Source organism: Fonsecaea monophora, assembly GCF_001642475.1.
Source record: "Fonsecaea monophora strain CBS 269.37 chromosome Unknown Scaff28, whole genome shotgun sequence".
Classification (NCBI taxonomy): Eukaryota; Fungi; Ascomycota; class Eurotiomycetes; order Chaetothyriales; family Herpotrichiellaceae; genus Fonsecaea; species Fonsecaea monophora.
Window position 1 is genome coordinate 1 of NW_019173959.1, and position 21,202 is coordinate 21,202.

The following is a 21,202-nucleotide window of genomic DNA, read 5'->3' on the forward strand; positions in this document are numbered from 1 at the left end:
TCCTGGGGACCGTCTGACTATATACCTTCGAGTAATTTACAGGGCCCTACCGGCGCTAGTCCGAAGGCCTTCGGCCGAGGACTAGCGTGACGGTCATTACACGTCCTTGGCATTCCTGCCAGTCACATGTTGGGTGGCCGTGGCATCGGTGCCGTCTTTGTGTGAACCCTGGAGTTGTTGATGCATGCTTCAAGTTCCCCATTAGATCTTTGAGAAGTGGTCCCGGGCCCTTCTGAGGGCATTCGTATTACGACCATGGTCTCCCCAGATCTAGCTGCAGCCCTGCAGTCGATTGCGAACAGCCCTGCTGCGTCCAGAAACCACAAATACACTGACCTTCTTGCCCGACTGACGAGCGAGCATTCGACATCGCCTGAGCAATACGCTGCCGACTTGAATGCCTACTTCGACTCGTTGCTCTCTTCTTCCCTTGGGATTATCTCTATCCGCCCTCTCGTGGCTGGACTCATCGACCGGCTCGCCACTGCTCCATCTGAGGTCAAAATCAAAGTTGGGTCACATGTCACTGAAGCCTTGCAGCCTCAGTTGGCCTCGTACGAAGAGCAGGATGCAAGAGTCAGAGAGATACTAGCGGACGGATATGAGGCAGAAGAGGAATACACCGCGGCTGCAAAAGCACTACAAGGTGTCCATCTCGAAACCACTCAGCGTCAGGTTTCCGAGCGAGCCAAAGTCGAGATATGGATTCGCATCGTGCGATATTATTTGGAGGATGATGACACAGTATCGGCAGAAACGGCCTTGAACAAGATCAAGAACTCCGCCGCTACGGCTCACGTCTTGAAGGACGCTCCTGACCTGAGACTACACTACCAGCTATCCCAGGCTCGTATCTTGGATTCTCGACGAGACTTCCTCAATGCCTCGGCCGAGTATCTCAATGTGTCTTTCAACACAATGATAGACGACGAAGAAAAACGACGAGCTCTGTCTGCAGCAATTAAAACAGCTATTCTTGCGCCCGCCGGACCCCAGAGAAGCCGGACTCTTGCCAAGTTGTACAAGGATGAGCGGTCGCCAGAGACAGAGGAGTACGGCATCCTCGAGAACATGTTTTTAGATCGTCTCTTGTCAGCGACTGAAGTGGAGGCATTCGCAGCGACATTGTCACCTCACCAACTTGCTAAGACCGCAGACGGGAGCACGGTTCTGAGCAGGGCTGTCGTTGAGCACAATCTCCTTGCTACCAGCCGACTCTACATCAACATCACCACGGCAGCGCTTGCACAGTTACTCGGTCTCAAGGATGGCAAGGAAGAGACTGCCGCTGAAAAAGCCGAAGACTATGCCGCCAAAATGATGGAACAGGGTAGACTGAGGGGCGAAATCGATCAGATAGCTGGCATCATCCATTTTGAGTCAGTTCCTGGTGTTGCTCTGAGAGGTCCACTGCGTGATCTCCGAGAATGGGACCAGGGAGTGCAAGGTCTGGTCGAAGATGTGGAGCGTTGCGCTGCAGGTATCAGTGAGAGTTTCCCGGTAAGCCGATGCGAAGCATTTTGGGTAGGAGATTCACTTGCCGAGAGCAGCCGCTGACTCATATGATGCAGGATCTTGCAGCAGAACGTATGGTACATTGATACTGGAGGCTTAACACCTTACGTGCGTTGTTCTTTGTCAGATACACAACACCTTAAATGCACCTGACATAAGGACGCCTTGCAAGGCTCGACAGGGACAACAATAAGCCGTAGTGTCGAACATCGGCTCACCCGGGCTCGACGGGACTCAAGTGCCGAGGAGGTCGGTATGCTCGACAGGGTCCGTCAAAGACAGTCAAAGGATACGAAACACGGTATGCACTTATGGTGATCGAGGCAAGAGCGGGACATCCTTCTGAACGATACTGATGTCTCGCCCTCGCCCTCGCCCTCCTAATATCGCCGAATGAACCGTGGGGCGTCCGTCCAACATATTGGGGTAAAGATGGGCTGGTACAGAAGTAGCCTTTCCTGAAGTGGATGGACCGGGTGTTGTCATCGGATGAGGACTTTTAGGAGGGAACAACGGAATTGGGAAAGACGAATCGCCATAGCTTGCCGCTGTAGTGCATCTTTCTACGGCGCGAGATGGACAATACTTGGCGACCAACGAGGGTGAGGGGAATGGGCTTGACCACCCCCAGTTAGGTGACACAATGGCGGGGTACAGGCTGCTGGGGCCTCTGGGCACTGCTAGGCGTCGCAAGGATCCCTGGGTGCCGACCTGCTGAGAGCCTGCAAGGCCTGCTAAGCACTACCTAGTTTCTTTAGATGCGCCCTGCAGTTTCGTCCAATCAGTCGTCCGCAAATCTCAGCTCTCACTTCCCGACTTCAACTTCCGTTCTCTACACCTTCGACCCGTCTACCATCGCCGCTACCCAGGTTGGCCACCGACTCGCTACTTTGTGTGGGCACCAATACCCTCCCTTGATCTGACTGATTCTACTTGCAGTATGCATTTCGGCCCCGGGCATTGCCTCTAGACTCTTCGATCTCAACGGCACAACCTTGAGGTTATATAATCTTGTTCTCTCCTCTCTCTAGTCTACAGGATCAACATCAGTCACCCTTTGTCTTGTTTGAATCGGTATCTTTTCCCAGAACCCACACTCGGAACCGTTGTAAAACTGTCGGACAGCACCGCCAGAATGTTTGTGGCATCGCTCATCTCGCCTTGGGCCCTTCTTCTCCTACCAGTCCTATACTACATCCTTCCATATCTCCGAAACTGGGCTCTCTTAAAGGTCCCTGGCCCTCTCCCAGCCGCCCTCTCGAATCTATGGTTGATGTACCAATGTCGGCGAGGGCGAAGATATCAGGTTGTCGATGACCTGCACAAGAAATACGGCAAGGTCGTGCGTATCCAACCAAATCATGTCTCAATCGCCGACGACAGTGCCATTAATACCATTTACGGCCATGGTAATGGATTCCTTAAGAGGTAAGCTAAGAGCATCATCCTAAATGAACAGCCGCATTTGGTTTCAATACAGTCTAACATGACCAATTTAAGTGAATACTATGACGCTTTCGTATCCATTCGTCGTGGCCTGTTCAACACTCGCGACCGGGCAGAGCACACTCGCAAGCGCAAAGTCGTCTCTCACACCTTCTCTGCCAAGTCCATTGGCCAATTCGAACAGTACATCCACGCCAACATGGAGCTGTTTGTGCAAAAGTGGAAGAATCTTTCTAACAACAAGAAGAATCCGCAAACTGGCTATGCATCGATTGATTCTCTTCACTGGTTCAACTACCTCGCCTTTGACATTATTGGCGACCTTGCGTTTGGGCAGCCATTCGGCATGCTGGAGAAGGAGAAGGATATTGCAGAGATCCGCAAGTCCCCCGATGCTCCACCTACTACTGCCCCAGCAATCGAAGTCTTGAATCGTCGAGGTGAGGTGTCAGGCACACTGGGCTGCCTACCGCAATTGAAACCTTACGCCAAATACCTCCCTGACCCATTCTTCAGCCAAGGCGTCGAAGCGGTGGAAAATCTCGCAGGTATCGCCATTGCGCGAGTCAAGCAGCGACTGGAAAATCCCAATACTGATCGAGTGGACCTTCTCGCTCGTCTTATGGAAGGCAAGGACGCCAATGGCGAAAAGCTAGGACGCGAAGAACTGACCGCCGAGGCCCTGACGCAACTCATTGCGGGATCCGATACCACCTCCAATACCGCCTGTGCGATCTTGTACTATGTTGTACGCACCCCGGGTGTGCTCGAGAAATTGCAAAAAGAACTTGACGCAAACATTGGCCCGGGTGTCCCCCAGTACGAGCAAGTCAGGGACCTCGAGTATGTGCAATGGGTGATTAATGAGACCATGCGGATCCACTCCACCTCGTCGCTGGGTCTTCCACGTCTCACGCCCCTGCCGACACCTGACCACCCGAATCCCAAACCTGTCGAAATCCTAGGCTACACTTTCCCTCCCGGCACTGCTCTGTCCGTTCCCTCGTATACGATCCATCACTCCAAGGAAATCTGGGGTCCTGACGCCGACGAATTCGTCCCTGAGCGCTGGTCGGAAAAGCGACTAACGCCGCGACAAAAGGAGGCTTTTATCCCCTTCTCGGTCGGACCCAGGGCCTGTGTCGGCAGGAACGTCGCTGAAATGGAACTGAAATGCATGGTCGCAACAGTATTCAGGAACTTTGAGTTCCGAGACGAGCATGAGGGCCCGCTACAGACAAGGGAGGGCTTCCTCAGAAAACCTTTGGGATTTAACGTTGGCATTCGTGTGAGGGCTAATGCTTGAAGGAGTCCTGTCCAAGCTCTCCCTAATTGATGAGAAGGAAGGATGTCCCGTTGTGCGTGATATCACCTCGGATTCGAGTGTTTTCGGGGGTTGTATTCAATGGTTGACTTTTTTATGCATTGTCTCGGTGATTCCGGGGTCTTACATTACCTATTACTCTTTCACTGTGGAGAGTGGAGATTGCGAGTTGGTCGAGCTCGAGGGTGGAAATCTCAACACCACCCGCCCCTTGACTTGAAAAACGGATGTGATGACGACGATGACGACGAAGCATGAACCGGTACACGTCCTGGATTGAGATTGAGATTGATATTGAGACCCAAGTGGCAGGAATATCTACTACGATACGAGGTACATAACATATTGGCGATTGCGAAGCTGGGCTGCTGCATTTAGTTACGGCGGAAGTAAGCATCGCCTGGAACAAGGACGCATGGGCGCAGAGCAGCAACTGTTTTCGATACCTGCAATTGCTTTTGAATCTCGTTGAAAAAAAAAGCCTCAATCTTGGATATTGAACATTGACTGTTGTTTACCGAGTGCTTGTGGGAAAAATCAAAACAAACCTTTCTTTCCATTAACTCCCGTACATGTCATGTCATAAATGTCATACAAAATTGAGTATGTAGGTACATATGTGGGTATCATTCAATTTCTATCTCTAATCTTTTTTTAAAAAATAGAACATGAAAAAAATGTACATAACATATCAGATGCTGACTGGATCGTGCTCGCTTTCCTAATCCAAAACTCTGTATAACGACAAAAAAAGCGATGCCCGGATAAGATAAACTGCGCTGCTGGGCATATGACAGTTTTGAAACCCCCGTGGAGGGAAAAGAGACAAAGTTATAATATCGAAAGTGTTGTCCCAGTGCATTGCCTGTAGGAAAGGCCCTGGTCGTTGATATAGATTCATCGTCGTTGTCAGGTCAGGCCATCATGGGAAACGGGGGACAGTGGAGGTTGGCATGACTGTATTCGAGGGTCGGGCATAATCTCATGGTGGACGGGTAAGCTGGAACGTCTCCTGTCGACGGAGGAGAAGGAGAAGAGGAAGAAGACGGGGTGGAACAAGGTGATAAGTCGCTGAGGATCGAGCCTGTCAGAAAACAAGCCATTCGGGGAATTCGGACTCTTTATAGCTTGGCCTTCAGCTTCTGAGGATCTTCATTGACCTTGTTCTCGTCCACAGCCACAATGACCAAGACGGCAATGTCGTCCACCTTCCCGCCATGCCAGGGGTCGTAAGGAAACTGCTTCTGCATCTCCTTGGCAAACGGGCCATCTCGTTTAGCGTTAAGGCTGGCGTTCTTCGCTTCCCCGACAATCGCCGCGGCCAGCACGCTCTGCAAGGTGCCGGTCGCGAGAGGCAATTGTTGGACGGAACCGTCAACGGTATCCGAAATTCGAAGCTTATGCTTGTGGGGAGCGAGTTGCTGATCCACCAGCTCAGACAGGACGGGCGAGACCGTGTAGCCTTGGTCCCTGGTTCTCAGCCAGGCACCAGTAGTGCGCATGTGTAAGGAAACAATAGACAATATGTCTTGGGAGTTGAGATTGTCCCATACACCATCCGTCGCCAAAACAAGAACGTCACCGTGCCGAAGCATATGGTCCGCTAGGTCCGCGCGTTCCGGCTTGTCATTCAAAGGCAAGCCCCCAAAGATCATGGCTTGGGCCAAAATGTCGGGCGGAGTGAGGCTCATCTGATAAGGAGTATTGAAAGCATGAGTCTGTGGGATCGAATAATGTTGCACTGCCCCTAGCCGCAATTGCAGAAAGCCTGAGTCGCCCAGATTTGCGATTCGCATGCGGCCATCTCCTTCTGTCACCGCAACACAGGCTGTTGTCCCGCCAGCGTGGATTGTAGGATCCCTTATCGTTTTCTCATAGCCTATCTCGAGAAGTTGTTTAGGGCCAAGCCGCTCTTTTAATGACCAAGAGAGTGTGGTCTCCGCCATGTAGCTACACAAGCCGTGGGAGAAGTCAGCTGGGTCAATTCCGTGCTCGGACCAGCCACCGACGCCGTCCGCAATGGCGAATGCCGTCGTCGTGGGGTCTTTTCCAACACGAGCGACAAAGTATGCATCCTGCCCGCTGTCAGGCCGTCGGATCCTCTTCTCCTCGAGCGTGGAACCACGTTGAAGACCCAACCCATCATCGTCGCTCGGAATGTACTCGTATGTGCTCAGTTCTGGACGGAATTTTCTGCCTTTCCCGCTCGAAGACGCCGCGATGTGTAGTGAAATATGCGGGATGGCGGAATCAGCCATGCTGGGGGAGGTAGAAGGGACAGTGGCTGCACGGCGCGGCGATGAGTGCAGGTTCCTAGCGTTGAACCTGTAAGGATCGAGACTTCGACGGATATTTTGGTGGAGGTCTAAAAAGACACGGTAAGCAAGGGCTGGATCGTGGCGAGAGGATTTGCCCGCACGGTGACTTAGGTGTGAAGGAGTAAATATCAGAGACCGAGCAAGGAAGGTCGGTGCTGAGCGGATGGGACCAGCTGCAGTGGACATGATGCTTTGTTCGCAGGGTTATAGGAGCAGGCGAAGGATATCCCCGCGGGTTCGGGCATTCGAAATTGTAGACATGGGACGAATCTTCTGCTGGTATCGTGTAATATTCAAACGAAAGGAGTCTCAATCGATCAAAGAGCGGGATCAGAGTAGTGAGCGCGGGGTGGTTATCAAACTGTTCAAGATAAATTTCCTTTTTGATGTCGCGATGCATATCAAGCGGTTAAAGTTCGGAAATCGCGTCACAAAATATATTCCGACGTCCAATGGACCTCAGCAGGCACCATTAACCCAGTTCAAGCTGCTTCGCACTCCAGGATAGAGTGCCACAGATTGACACATGATAGCTGACCAAACGAGATCTTTGGTGACCTCGCCTCCGTATTTGTGTCTCCGGCAAGAATGGATCGGTTCAGGTTCCTCGTCGCTGCAGGCCGTGTGGGCGGCGTTGTGCGAGGTAGAAGTCGACGATTGAGAGCGCAGGCTGGGACTATGCACGGCTCATTTGACTGAGCAGTCAATCCAATGAAGGTGACTTGCTAAGAAGACCCAAGCATAGTCGTGATGTTTCCAGATGCGGACTGCCTCTATTGTTTGCTACGAAGAACGAATCGGCCAGGCAGAGTACTTGGCATTGCAGAGGTGAAAGCCACACGCGTTCTCTTGTGTAACCTTCCCAAATGCGCTTCTATTTATGCTATTTGGCTGCAGTTACTCTTTACTGAGATTCATCTACTCTCCACATGAACACAGTCAGCCAAGTCGGACTACGAAGACTGACTCCAGTCCTCATCAACCATCATGAACACTCACGATGTCTCAGATATTCCACAGTATTTCGAGTTCCTGCGTCGGCAGAGGCAGAGTCTCCAAGAGGCACAATCTCGTAAAGGACAACGCCCTCAAGAAAGACGATCCAGGGAAGAAATCATAATGAGATTCAGATTCATGGGGACGGCTGGACGGGGCTCCTACGACAAGTTCAACCTACGATCCGCATTCATCCCTCCAGCTTATCCTCCCTGCACCAGTGCCTTAGCCGAACTGAAGAAAACGATGATCAAAGATCTTCTCCTGGAAACTCACCACCGAGGCACTTATCTACTATTAAGGTCAATTACCCCGCCAGCCAAGTTGAATGCGGTTATGACCATTGTGGAAGACGAAAGCCAGGACGTTGTCATGTTGCAGCTGTACTATCAAGAGGGAGATAATGACAGCAAGATTGAGGACATCGCTGGAGAGGGCACGATCCTGATTGTGCGAGAACCATACTTCAAGTTGATGTCGGATGGAGAGTATGGACTCCGCGTTGACCATCTCTCGGATGTGACATATCTCCCAGCATATGATCAGAGAGTCCCAAATCATTGGCAGAAAGATATCATAGTGGGTAGCGCCTCGGTCGACGATTGGAAGATCAAGGGAAACGACTTCTACAAGGGTTCCAAGTATAGAGCTGCTATCGAATGGTAAATTTCCATCGGATCCTCTCCAGTGCTTCGGAATATGTTAACGTTTCAGCAGCTATACGAAAGCCCTCGATTGTTCTCCGACAGAAGACAAATCTCGCACCATCAAGATCAATCGAGCTCTCGCATACATCAAGACGAAGCAGTTCGAAGCCGCTCTCTTCGATCTGGAATACGATCCATCTCCTCAAAAGCCAAACGAGAAAGCTCTCTTCAGTAAAGCACTAGCATTGTACCACCTCCAGAGATATCGAGAATGTCGTGAGATTCTCAAAACTGTCCTTGTGAACTATCCTAGTAATGCACCGGCCAAAACAAAACTCACTCGAACCATACAACGGCTTGCAGAGCAAGAAGACGGAAAGTACAACCTCAAGGGTTTGCGCACGGAGGCCGCTAAACTGCGACCGCCGCAGCTAGACCATACTACATTTTCAGGTCCGGTTGCAATCAGAACGTCAAATGGTCGGGGGCGGGGTCTCTTTACCACAAGAGCAGTCAAGGCTGGCGAGCTTCTTTTGTGTGAGAAAGCATTCGCGTATGCCTTTGATGATTCTCAGAAGGCTACGGCCGGGGGCAATTCGACAATCTTGATCAACGCGGAAACTAACTCCATAACTATTGGGGCTCAGGCGGAACTCATCCAATTGATCGTCCAAAAGATGTATCGGAATCCGTCCTCGGCGACTACCATCACCAATCTTCATCACGGCTCGTATGAACCTGTCAAGGTTACCGAGGTCGATGGCACACCAGTGGTTGATACGTGAGAGAATCATCATTTTGTTATTGACTCACACGTGCTGACTTGCTATCCCAGATTCCTCGTTGCGCGCATCATAAGCCTGAATTGCTTCGGATGTTCACTCTCGTCTCGCGAGACCCATCTACATCTTTTGAAGGGCAAGGAAGGACAGAGCACTCATATCTATGACGATCGATTCCACTCTTGCGGGATTTGGGCGATGGCATCATACATAAATCACTGCTGCTACAGTAACTCCAGGCGGTCTTTTATCGGCGATATGATGCTGGTGCGTGCAACACAAGACCTTGCAGCTGACACAGAGATCACATTCTGGTACTACTCGCCTGGCGTCAATGACTACGACGAGCGACGGAAAAAGTTCCAACATTGGGGTTTCATGTGCGACTGCGCCATGTGCCAGGATGAAATGGCCACGAAGAAGAGCGTCTGGGCAAAAAGAACCAAGTTGAGGGCAGACGCTCTGAAGGTCTTCAAATCTGACAGCAAAGCGAATATAGCCCAGGTTGAGACCGTCCTCGTCGAGCTTGTTGCTACATATCCTCGACCAGCTTCTGATGTGCCTCGTCTCAGTGTGTGGGACGGCCAGCTGGCCCTAGCAAAGATGTGTCTCGCGCATCGGCAACCACTCAAAGCCGTCGAATGGGGGGTGAGCGCTCTGGAATCTCTCGGCTATGTGATAGAAGGAGGAAGACTGCCACGCACTATAGGCACGCCTCTGGTTGTCAAGAAATGGGGCTTGATGCAGGACCACCTTGTCGAGTGCTGGATGGTCCTCGCCAGGGCTTACAGCCTGGTGGCTCCCGATCTCGAGGTTCTAGCGATCGAGTACGCTAGGAATTCATACAAGATTTGCGTGGGCGAAGACGACAGTTTTGACGAGACATACGGCAGGATATTCAGGGGCGCCTAGCATCCGACAGAACTGGGTGGATGGCTCGCAACGATGCTGTCTGCTGATATGGAACTGATACTTGGAAAGAAAAACGTTCGAAGCAGTTGCTCGATAGTCGATGTGTAAGGAGTCACTTGGCTATCTCCTGTCAGAGTCAGTCAAGAATAAAGTCATGTTTTCAATAGAGTGTGATCTCCCAGGTAGTTCATCCTCGCTCTTTGAGAGCAACGCATCTCGCCAGAACTATTACATCCACCCTGACCACTCAGAAAGTTATCACATACACAGGCATCCTTGTTGATTGTTACACAGCGCGAAAAACGCTCCCGCTCAGCCAAAACGAAAACGCTGCATGTCCCAGCTTCAATATAGAAGTCGCCGCAAAATTTGGTGTTTCAATTTCATCTCCCATATTAACTCCCGTCCCACAAATCTTGATACAGTCTCGAGACAAATACCAGCCGTTGTTTCTTCGGGCCTTGCCTCTAGAATTACAGAACTCAGCTTTGTCGACTTTGTGGTCCCTTCTTCGGCGTCGGTGTGAGTCAAGATTTCCGGCAGACCAATCCGATCAAAATCGTCAAAAGTTCTTGCATCGTAAAAGGGCCGAAGTCCATCCCTAGATTCGCAACTTGATACTCTTTTCAATGTCGTGAAAGGTACTCATCGGCGGCTGATCGCATCCGTTGGTCGCCACGTGCTGGCACAGAGCACTCGCGAAGCGGAAGTCGGTTGCACAGTCGGGACACTGATATCGCTTGTCGTCGAGCCAGTGATTGACATAGGTGCCGCATCTCTCGTAAGTGTCGAAGATATAGTTGTCGACATCGTCCCTATCAATCCCACTCACACACTTGCCCGATTCCAGATGGATCATCATGGCAGCGAATTCCGAAAACATGCGGTCGCAGCCGAGGCACTCGATCTTCAAAGGGAGATGACTTCGCTTGTGCTATTCAATTGCATTTCGTGTCAGCTCATCCTCGACTAGGACAGCACACGCCGAAGGATCTCGGATAACAGACCTGTGTCAGATCATTGGGGTTGTTGAAGTATTTGCCACATTCCGCACACATGTTGTGGACTTCGACGTCGTGCGATCTGAGCAGTGCGGCGGTACCAAAGTCCAGGTCGCAAGGCACACAGACGTTATGCCGGTGGGAATTGTCCACATGATACTGGCATGCCTGAGGTGAGACGAATAACCACTTGCACCGCTCGCACCACTCTCCTCGGTGGGCATCGGCATTGCGGCAGTGATTCAGACCTCCATCGAGTGAAATGAACACCCGATCGCAGGGACGACAGTAACTGTCATTGTTTTCGGGTTTGGATACGAGCTGGTTTTCCCTAACCATGATGACGGCAACATTTACCAGGTGTCTCTTGAAGGAGAGTCGCTGTCCTTGATGAGAGTGAGGTCGGAGGAAGTGAAGCTCTCCCCTCTTCCAAAGGGGGTGGTGGCTCAGGCACACACTAGCTTGGAATGGTGGCTGCTGCAAACGCCGCAAACGCCGCAAACGAGGCTGGGCAGTTTTGTTGCTGTCTCGTCCTCCAACTCTCAGAGAGAGGAGTGGCCAAAGACCTTGAGAAGACAATGTTGTACTTTCTGGCGTATATTTCAGAAACTTATCATCTACGATTTAGAGCTAGGTTAAAAGTGGAGGTGTGTTATTGTATTGGACCAAACTCAAGTAATTCTGACTTTTTCAGCCTCGTTGCATGGAGTCGTAGCCTTGCGGGAGCTCGAGTGCGGGGAAATGCGCGTGGCTTACTTCATTCCTGGTCGCTTACTAGGCACACAGTCACCGCAGTCCACTGAGGGGCTCCCAAAGGAACGGAGGCTCCAGCTTTTTAGGTGCTCGGAACAACCTCAATCATCCACTCACTTCTCGAGCTATATCAAGCCTCAGAAAGACGTCATACGCGTTTTCAAAGTTTCCCTCACCACCCTCCCGACATAATAAACCTCTATACGTCCGATTTTGTCTGAGAGTAAACAGCTCCCATCTCCCACCATGGCCGCCCAAGTGCCAGCTGCGCTGAAGACAGCCGACATTACCCGCTTCGCCCACCGCGCAGCGCAGCTCGAGAAGCCCAAGCCTATCATGGCATACTGGTGTACGGCTCAGCCTTCAGGTCTCAAGCGAAGGTTAACCTGTTCATAGGCGAATACTGGATCGTCAACCAAATTTTGTCCAAAGGCCTACACAATGCGGACGAAGAGAGCCTAGTCTACACTACAACATTGATGGACAAGCTCGAAAAGGTGTGTGTCTTGCCCTGCCTTGATTGGGAACCCTTGCTTATACTGCTGCCGTAGTTCAAAGCTGAACATGTCCAAGAACCTGCGGTAACCGACGACGTTGTGGGAAAAACATACGTGGAACAGTTTGGACTGGAAACTTTCGAAAGAGCAGACAATGCGGTACGCGCAAACAAGGCCTCGAGGCAGACGGCAGACACCTTCCAAGCTTCGGCCACCTTTCTCGATCTGCTTCAGATTTGGGGACCTGTGGAACCCGAGATCGCCGCCAAAATCAAGTTCGCAAAGTACCATGCCTTGAGAATCGCGAAAGCTCTGAAAGCTGGAGAAGATCCAAATTTGTCCAACCCCAAACCACAAACTCCGAGTGAGGAGGCTCCCCCTGCGCTGGACCCGGACGATGCGGAAGTGAAGGCGATAGAAGGAGGTAGGGACGGCACCAGACCAAGACAGCCCTCTGTTGTTGAAATACCCGACGAGGCCGACAAGATTCAGAGAAGCTTGGCGCAGAAGTCGCTGCTCGATGAATCATTACATCCCTCCCGAGACACATCAATGCCACCTCCGGCCACCAAGCAACCGTCGATTACTGACGTTCCTGATGAGGCAGATCGAATACAAAGCGAGCTTGCTCGTCAATCGTCTATCGACCAGTCTCTGCACCCTTCGAGAGCACCTTCTGCTCCACTGGGAAGCGACGTGTCTCCTCTGCCAGAGCAAGATCCTGCTGCATTCTACACAAATCAGACCGATACGGCTGATATTTCGCCGCTAGAGCCGCCCTCTGAGCGAAAGCCTTCGATAGGAGGAAACTATTTCCCCGTGGTACCATCAGCTCCGGCAGAACCAGTGCTCCCGTCACCACCAACAACGGTAGGCGATGCTGCCCCAGACCTGCCCACCGCACCTTCAGGACTTGGAAAGGTCAACACCGATATTCCTCCAGCTCCGTCTGAGCCCTCTCTTACATCCGCACGAAGCGAGCTCGGCGCCGCTCTTAACCTGCCCGCCCGTCACCAATCTCCGCCCCTTCCGCCTCACCGCCACGGTACTCCTCTCCAACCAGCTCCAATCGACTCATCCCACCAGATTCCTCCCAATTTCCAACCACAAGTTCCTCCACCTCAACTTCCAGTCAATGCACCACAGATCCGACAAGCGCGTGGTCCCGTACCACCTATTCCCCATCAACAGCAAGCCCCAGCTTCCATAGCAGCGCCGTCGCCGATTCATCCTACCCGGATAGCGGCAGTCTCACCCCCACAGCCTCAACCGGTTAGCGTTGAGGTTGACGAGGAGGCGATCTTGAAGGCGCAGAAGCACGCCAGGTGGGCGATTTCTGCGTTGAACTTTGAGGATGTCCCAACTGCAATTCAGGAGTTGAGAGGAGCATTGGCCTCTCTGGGTGGTCTTTGATTTGCGGTGACGATGGAATCACTTTGTTATCATAAGCGGCATCCCGCCGCGAACGTCGGGGAAGTTGGAGGGCTGGAACATTTCTTTATACCCAGAGCACACAGCATGATGTATAAATAAGCGTCAAAGCGAGAGTGTCCTGTATCATGTATACCGTTGACACTGAAAAGGCATGAGAAATCACACCAACATTAAACCCGCGCCTACTTCCTTTCCTTTCCTTTCCTCCCTTTTATAGATGCACGCGACCACGAAATATACATGTACATGGTCCCACGCCGACCATGATAGGTGAACCAGAAAATTGAAAATAGACTTTTCAGAGGAAATGGTATTTTTTCGTAGTGAAGTAGGAAATGAGGAATATATCCTTGTCCCCCCCTCAGGGGATCTCTATCCCTTTCTCTATTTCGGGTCCTGTTCTACTTCTCCCTTCTATACTCTGTCCAATTTTTTGGTCTGTGGTTTAGTTTGGTTTGGTCCGGGTTGGTCAACTACGTAACTAACCTCTCTCCCAAAGCATTTTAGTGTTTTGTCTCGTCGTGATTTCGTTAAGAGGGTAGAAAAGTTCATACACAGGGGAAAGGGCGAAAAGATGTTGAAATGAATATGCCCGGATGAGAGAACCAGATTTCATGTCTGTTGCTCGATACTTGACCGATCTGATTGAGGTCATGTTTTCCACCCGTAGTGGGAGTAGATGTCAGCGCATTGCGAACGCTCCGGTTCGTGAGCGCAGTTGCAGGGCCTCGCGTCGCCCCTATGTGAAATTTCATATCCAGGTGGAAATAGGAAGGCTTGTGATGGTGATGGGATGGGACCCGAGCAACTCAACCACCAAAGCTCAGTCAAACAAATCTCCCGCTCGCCTTCTCACTCGCTTCTCCCTGACCGGTTCGTCGAAGAGCTCTTTTCCTTCGTTCCTCCCGCTGCTCCGATTGTACTGATTGGGGAATAATTCCTTCACTTCCAGAGCACGACCCTTGATACTCAGCCCTCCTGAGCCTTTGATACTGAACCCGCCTCCAGCACCTGAGCCCTCGGACGATCCCTTGATAGCGAGGCCGCTAGCATTCCCACCACTCGACGGGAATAATTCAACTCCTGCGTTTGAGGCCCCATTCCTCATTGATTTGGTGCTGTCGATCGAGATACTCTTTCTGGCAAATCTCTCGGCGAGATTCTCTTCATTTTTGGCGTCCATTGCGTGGCTCCTGCGGTGATTTGAGCGAGGGGAAGTTTGCGCGGCGGACAGAAGATCAGCCTTCAGGCGTTTCGCCGCGGCGGCATTGGCCCGATTTTGTGTGGCATCGATGGTCGGTCTAGGTGCTGCTGGAGCTGGATCGGTCGACATTGAGGTGTCTGCATCCGAAGTTTTGTTGGGAAACAGCTCGAGTTTATCGGATCGGAGACCACCACCCGTCTTGTTGTCTGAGGTGGATGCTCCGAATAGCTCTTTTCCTGCATTGGAGCGCACGCGGTCACCGCGATCACGATAGCCTCTCCGTCGAGTCCGTCCGTCATCATCCGAATCCGAGATTTCGATGTCGTCGCTGCCACGCATGCGCGTGCCTGGACTAGCGCTCCGTCGTCTCGCTTTCGTGGCGCGTGGAAAAAGGTCTCGACCTCTAGCTTTATTGATCTCTGTGTCCGTTGTAGGTGCATCGTCGTACATACTAGCCGAGAAACCTCCCGCATCATCACCATTTGCGCGGTCATTATCTCTCCTTCGCCTATAGAGTTCGCGATCGTCAAATTTTCTGCGCCGATAGTCTCCGCGACTATTCTCGAACTCTTTCCGCATTCGTTCCGTAGGATCTTGGTCCGGGTGCATGAGATAGTATCTGCTTGCATCTCTAGCACCTTTCTTCTTCCTGTCACCTTGCTGAGCGACGCGAACCACAAGCATACTTCCCGGCCTGCTGGCCAATTGTTTCGTGGCGCGCAATTCGAACGGGCTGTTCGTCAATTCTTCGACCGTGACCGAGTTCGCGACGAATGCCAGCTGCGCTCGTTTTGCGGTATCACTGTCATTGAAGCAAATGTTCGCAGAGGTATCGTCGATCCATTGGACATGTACGTTGTCGCCGACTTCACTAAAGTGGTCGTGTACAAAGGCAAGAATGTCACTTGTGTGCATTTCGTCAACACCGCGAATGTGGACTTTGTTCCATTGCGGTTCGAGGGCGGGGTCTTCGGTGTAGATGGCTGGGATGATATTCGAGGAGTCGGTGGCAGCGGGTGCGCCAGAGGGGACAAACGACGGTTCTTCGCCTTCCTGTATGGGTGATAAGTATGGGACCATGCATTCCAGCGTTGGTGAGGGAGATATGCGAATCATCGTACTTCAAGCTCAAACTCATCATCAAGAGGTGGGCCTTGATCATCCATATCCATGTCGATGTCGATGTCCATCAGATCGGCGTCCTGCGCCGACGTGGCCATTGTTGGTTGCATAGCCAAAGCCATGTCTCGAATGAAGGGCCTTCCGGGGGGGGGTTTGGAGGGTCAGAATCAGACGGTAGTCTGAGTAAATAGGGAGATTGATGTCTGAAGAAAGGCTTAAACGAGATCGAACATTCTTTATAGTGACGAAGCGAGGCTGTCGCATCCGAGAATCGTGAACAAGCTCCCAGCCGAATAAGTAGTGAAATCTGACCCGATGTGACTGTGGAAATGACGTAAATGGCGGAATCGGGATATGAGTGTCATATAATACAGATGGGAATCAAGGTCAGAGGAAGATGGCGGCAGGCGCAGAGACAGAGAGAGAAAAAGTGGTTGATATTACATGGTGGGAAAACGTGAGGCTCAGACCAGCTTCAAGGCTCAAAGTCACAGCGACATCATTTCTTGTCCCAACACCCGAGTTCGGTCGAATATGACGCTGCTTTAGTGGGTGTCTCCTCACTAGTATCACTCCGCATTTCCCTCCCCGCCGCCGAGCCGATGACCGGCGACTTGAGAGGAGCAAATGAGTTAGTCTGACACACATTTCTCGATTCACACGCAGCCAGTTCCCACGTTGTCACCTGTATTTATTTCCGTCAGACAGGTCGCCATATTCTCCATCAACGCCGTGTCTCGCTCTGAGCGCGCAAGGAGGATGGCGAACCTCGGGTGGTGTATCACTATATATATCTGGGCAAGATGGGTTTGCGACAAGGCTCTTCGAAGAAGATATCGCATGCCTGGTCGCACCTCAGGTAGGACTCGAACAATCCGCCTTTATCCAGATATCATCGCCCCAGCTTGCTTGCTTTGATCGTCTCGGACGATGAATGCCACTACAGCTTTGCGGCTGGTCCGCCCGTCTCGCCCTACTCTACGCAATGTCCTTCCTTCTTTTCTGAATGCACCAACCAAGAGAAACATCTCGATACAGCGAGTGGCCGGATCACTGGGCGCCGAGATCCACGACGTTGATCTCGCCAAACTCTCGGAAAACCCAGGTGTTGTCAAGGAGATCCGAGAGGCTCTTCTGGAACATCAAGTCATATTCTTTCGCAACCAGAACTTGGAACCCAAGGAATACCTCGATTTCACCGCTCACTTTGGCAAACCCGTCGAATATCCCTTTGTCCGCGGCATTGACGGCTACCCCGAAATCATCCAAGTCCTCAAACAAGAACACGAGGTCATCAACTTCGGAGGAATCTGGCATTCGGACACCTCCTACTTTGAAAACCCACCGATGGGGTCGGTGTTGATGGCGAAAGAAGTCCCCCCGTATGGTGGCGACACGTTGTTCGCGAATCAGTACGCTGCGTACGACTCTCTCTCGGAGGGACTCAAGCAGACGCTTTTGCCCTTGAAGGCCGTGAGCACCTCCGCCAAAGCCGACGCCAGCAAGACCCGCGAAGACCGCATCCGTGACTCGGGAAACGCAGCGGCAGCGTCCTCGCTGGAAGCACTTCACCCTGTCGTCCGAACACATCCCGAAACCGGCAGAAAGGCCCTCTACGTCAACGTCGCCCATACCTCCCATTTCGAGGGTTGGACAGAGGACGAGTCCGCGCCGCTCCTGCAGTTCCTGTTCCAACACCAGGTCAAGCCGGAGTTCACGTGCCGGTTCCGCTGGCAAGTGGGCAGCATAGCCTTTTGGGACAATCGATGCGCGCAGCATAACCCGATCAACGACTATCATGGATTCCGACGGAGGATGCTGAGGATCACTCTGGAGGGTGATCGACCTGTATAGGAGTGCAAAAAAGAGTTATTGCTGAGCGCTTTGAATTTTGCCAGAAGATACTTTGTTTCCCACCATTCCCAAGTGACCTCACATCTAATGAGTGCGCACAAGAAAGCCGCTGTTCGTGCATTAGATCGAGGTACATATATCCAAAGCATGTTCGTTAACCAAAGTATTCCGTTGCCCAATGATCCTGCAGAGCTTTCCAATGCAAACCGAGCCAACTGCAGCTGACGCCCACCAAACACGCCCAGTACGTAACTATTTGCGCCTATTCATTCCTTGAAACTCAAAGCCCACAATGTCTTTTCTCGCAGCTCAACATGCTGCCTTCTGATACCAATTGATACTTTTGTCGTTGGAATAAGAGATATGCAGCGCCAACTGGCCTTTCTCCAACTAATACAAACGTTGTGTGATGGCCTCACACCGCGGTCACGGTACCGGCTACCACAGAACCTGGCCTCCACTCATCATCACTGTCGTCTCGGCCTTTTCGTTTGCGCGGGGTACTTGAGTGAACCGGTCCCTCGTTGTCCCTGTCAAGGGTGTACTCCGATGCGTCTTCATCAGACTAGAAACTCTGGAGAGCGTCGACGTCTGGTGCTACGAGGTTTCTGGTGGGAAGAAGAGGCTCGAGTGGTCCTGCGGCGTTGTGACAGCAAGGAAGAAGACTCCGACTTGGATCTCCTGCCTTGCTTCGAAGTCGCCAATGGTGCTGACTTATTTCTCCGTTCGTCAAAGCTGGAGCGAGCACGGCCAACGCGATTCCAGAAGTTCTTAACAGCACTGTGACCAGTTCTCGTCACACCATCCTGGAGTTGCATACGACTCAAGGCCTCTCGAAATCGTGCTTCCCCTTTGAGTTGTCGCTCGCGGTGGATGTCGAGCATGTGGCGGATACACGCCTCCTCCTCCCACAAGGCCCAGGAACGGGTGGGTTGTTGAAGGCGAGAAGCAGCAACAAGATGTGCAGGAGCCGGATATGGCATCAGCCCCAGCTCCTGCCCCCCCTCACCGCCGTCATGATCGTCTTCACCTTCATCAGCGCTGTTGCTGGGGGCGGACGAAGCGGTGTTGATGTTGGAAGGCGTCACAGGACCAGCCTCTGACGACATCTCGTTGGAGGTGGTGGTGCCATTCTCCTCACTGTCGCTATCCTCGTTACTGCTGTCGTTGCCCTCATAACTAGGACCATCACCATCGCTGTCACTCTCCCAGTCACCGCCCTGCTCATCGTCATCTGCATCATACTCGTCCTCGTTTTCTTCTTCTCCGTCGTCGTCTTCTTCCTCATAGTCCAGGGACATAAACACATCGCCATCATCAGCAAGTGCCTGTCCAGCCACCACACCATGTCGCATTGCGTCATCTTGTATGGCGCCACTCGGTATTCCATTCACCACCTGTTCGTCTGCAAAAGGATCTGACACATCGCCAAAAGCAGGCCAGCCGCGGCTGTTTGCCTTGTCCGCGAGAATTGTGCTGAAGAATTCCGATATACCAAAGCGTTCCGCCAGGTATCTCGACAGGGCGTCTGGATGTGCATCGAGATAGTCGAACATCTCAGCGTCATTAAGAGGGAGTATTTGGACAATCGGCTGGCAGATGCTAGACACAGCATCCAGAAAGAAGGACTCGGTTGCATCGGTAAAGGACATTTTTACCAAATAACTGCTTGATAGACGAGAGAGATAAAGAACAATGAGGCAAAAGGGTGGATGAGAGATGAGGGCAAGGAGTAGAAAGAGAGCTCATGGCTTTATATAAATACATTTCGACAGCAAATCCTGAATGTATAGAGGCCATTTATATTGTACTTATTCGGACACAATATCATGCATTCAATGTTAGTGATGAGTTGAATTGACTGGAGTAGGCCGAGACACAATGGGCTTAATAGGAGCGATGTGACATGGACTTCGTCGAGCCGAGTATTCTCGACAATAGGAAATGAATGATAGGAGAGGATCAAAAATATGAGCGCTGTGCCTCACCCATCGGTCCATTCTCGAAGCATTCAATAGGACCCCGACATTGCGAAGGAGCAAGAATAGATGTCACCGAAGTCAATACCAATATTCACTGACCTCAAAACACTTTGCCCGTGTCAAAGGAAATGCTGCTCAGCCTTGCTGCCATTTGCCCCTTTACGACAAGGCTTTCATTTTCACTGGACGCGGACATGGCAGTAACACCTAGGGCGAGAGACGTGGGATGCGCATACAGAATGAGATCTTTGCGTCACAAGCGTGGAGATGTATGAAGAGGATATTCACTCCGTCGAATATCAAGACGACAATCGGCAGAAGGGATGTGTTGTCGGTTGGAAGACATCAGGATTAACGTCGTATAGTCCACCGTATATTTTTATCTCATGGCAATACGGAGGATCATACATTGGCCGTGGTCAACATCCTGCACATGCACTGCGCAACTGCTCAACTGATCTCATGCGCTTCGCTTTTGTTTATGCACAGAGTCAACCAAGCTAGCCATGCCATGGCCCAAGCTGTGGTCTTCTTCGACAAAGGATGAATCCGAACCCCAGAAGCCTCTCGCTGAGAAGGCCACAGATTCGTGGGGTTCAGGGCCTGCTGGGCACGATCAGCAACAACCTGCTACATCCATCCCTCCACAATTGAGAGCCTTCACTCAACCCGAAACTATCCTTGCCGCGGCTATACTGACGACAGTTTCCGTCGGCACGTACAAACTCTACAAGTCCTATCTGCGCAGGATCCCGCAGGCGATTAACATCAATCCGGGGTTCTTTCGGCGGAGAAGCATCGTAGGTCAAGTTACGAGCGTGGGAGATGGAGACAACTTCCGCATGTATCATACGCCGGGGGGCAGATTGGCTGGCTGGGGTTGGTTCCCGGGACGAAGAGTGCCAGTGAACAAAAAGGATCTGAAAGACCAGACGGTACATTGGTGTAGGTCACAAGCTCAAGGCCATGGGAACTAACGCGGCGAGTAGATACATGTCCGCCTCGCAGGGATCGACGCCCCCGAACTTGCTCATTTTGGACGGCCTGCACAACCTTACGCGCAAGAAGCGCTTGACTGGCTCACTGCCTACATCATGGGGAGGCGTGTTCGAACCTATGTCTACAAGGCAGACCAGTACAGCAGAGTGGTGGGCACCGTCTACGTCTGGAAGGGCCTCGTGCGTCGCGACGTCAGCCTTCAAATGCTTCGGGCAGGGCTTGCTACGATCTACGAAGCGAAGTCGGGTGTTGAGTTTGGGAGGGCCAAAGAAGAGAGGTACAGACGCGCGGAATGGTGGGCGAAGACCAGGAGAAAAGGCATGTGGGCGGCGAACAGGAAAGACTTTGAGAGTCCGCGAGAGTACAAGACCCGTCATGGGGTTGGAAGTCCCCAGGATGGAACGAAGCAATGATGT

General features: G+C 51.8%; 10 protein-coding genes across 10 annotated transcripts; 6 read left to right on the top strand and 4 right to left on the bottom strand.

The window, feature by feature from the left end:
- Positions 1 to 255: 255 nt before the first annotated feature.
- Positions 256 to 1,601, top strand: AYO21_04747 (hypothetical protein; the record flags this gene model as incomplete). The annotated part of the gene is made up of 2 exons (XM_022654718.1): positions 256 to 1,500; positions 1,572 to 1,601. The coding sequence occupies 2 exons, from the start codon at positions 256 to 258 to the stop codon at positions 1,599 to 1,601; spliced, it is 1,275 nt and encodes a 424-aa protein (XP_022512857.1).
- Positions 1,602 to 2,650: 1,049 nt separating this feature from the next.
- AYO21_04748 (hypothetical protein) lies at positions 2,651 to 4,267 on the top strand (the record flags this gene model as incomplete). The annotated part of the gene is made up of 2 exons (XM_022654719.1): positions 2,651 to 2,943; positions 3,016 to 4,267. 2 exons carry the CDS (start codon positions 2,651 to 2,653, stop codon positions 4,265 to 4,267), a joined length of 1,545 nt encoding a protein of 514 aa, XP_022512858.1.
- Positions 4,268 to 5,406: 1,139 nt separating this feature from the next.
- Positions 5,407 to 6,789, bottom strand: AYO21_04749 (hypothetical protein; the record flags this gene model as incomplete). Its single annotated transcript, XM_022654720.1, has 1 exon — positions 5,407 to 6,789. The coding sequence occupies one exon, from the start codon at positions 6,787 to 6,789 to the stop codon at positions 5,407 to 5,409; it is 1,383 nt and encodes a 460-aa protein (XP_022512859.1).
- Positions 6,790 to 7,590: 801 nt separating this feature from the next.
- Positions 7,591 to 9,940, top strand: AYO21_04750 (hypothetical protein; the record flags this gene model as incomplete). Its single annotated transcript, XM_022654721.1, has 3 exons — positions 7,591 to 8,261; positions 8,317 to 9,027; positions 9,268 to 9,940. 3 exons carry the CDS (start codon positions 7,591 to 7,593, stop codon positions 9,938 to 9,940), a joined length of 2,055 nt encoding a protein of 684 aa, XP_022512860.1.
- Positions 9,941 to 10,541: 601 nt separating this feature from the next.
- AYO21_04751 (hypothetical protein) lies at positions 10,542 to 11,280 on the bottom strand (the record flags this gene model as incomplete). Its single annotated transcript, XM_022654722.1, has 2 exons — positions 10,542 to 10,874; positions 10,948 to 11,280. The coding sequence occupies 2 exons, from the start codon at positions 11,278 to 11,280 to the stop codon at positions 10,542 to 10,544; spliced, it is 666 nt and encodes a 221-aa protein (XP_022512861.1).
- A 660-nt stretch (positions 11,281 to 11,940) lies between these two features.
- AYO21_04752 (hypothetical protein) lies at positions 11,941 to 13,604 on the top strand (the record flags this gene model as incomplete). Its single annotated transcript, XM_022654723.1, has 3 exons — positions 11,941 to 12,043; positions 12,091 to 12,191; positions 12,246 to 13,604. The coding sequence occupies 3 exons, from the start codon at positions 11,941 to 11,943 to the stop codon at positions 13,602 to 13,604; spliced, it is 1,563 nt and encodes a 520-aa protein (XP_022512862.1).
- An 844-nt stretch (positions 13,605 to 14,448) lies between these two features.
- AYO21_04753 (hypothetical protein) lies at positions 14,449 to 16,049 on the bottom strand (the record flags this gene model as incomplete). The annotated part of the gene is made up of 2 exons (XM_022654724.1): positions 14,449 to 15,882; positions 15,951 to 16,049. The coding sequence occupies 2 exons, from the start codon at positions 16,047 to 16,049 to the stop codon at positions 14,449 to 14,451; spliced, it is 1,533 nt and encodes a 510-aa protein (XP_022512863.1).
- Positions 16,050 to 16,881: 832 nt separating this feature from the next.
- On the top strand, positions 16,882 to 17,805 carry AYO21_04754 (hypothetical protein; the record flags this gene model as incomplete). Its single annotated transcript, XM_022654725.1, has 1 exon — positions 16,882 to 17,805. One exon carries the CDS (start codon positions 16,882 to 16,884, stop codon positions 17,803 to 17,805), a length of 924 nt encoding a protein of 307 aa, XP_022512864.1.
- Positions 17,806 to 18,365: 560 nt separating this feature from the next.
- On the bottom strand, positions 18,366 to 19,457 carry AYO21_04755 (hypothetical protein; the record flags this gene model as incomplete). Its single annotated transcript, XM_022654726.1, has 1 exon — positions 18,366 to 19,457. One exon carries the CDS (start codon positions 19,455 to 19,457, stop codon positions 18,366 to 18,368), a length of 1,092 nt encoding a protein of 363 aa, XP_022512865.1.
- An 836-nt stretch (positions 19,458 to 20,293) lies between these two features.
- On the top strand, positions 20,294 to 21,199 carry AYO21_04756 (hypothetical protein; the record flags this gene model as incomplete). The annotated part of the gene is made up of 2 exons (XM_022654727.1): positions 20,294 to 20,732; positions 20,796 to 21,199. 2 exons carry the CDS (start codon positions 20,294 to 20,296, stop codon positions 21,197 to 21,199), a joined length of 843 nt encoding a protein of 280 aa, XP_022512866.1.
- Between the last annotated feature and the right edge of the window lie 3 nt (positions 21,200 to 21,202).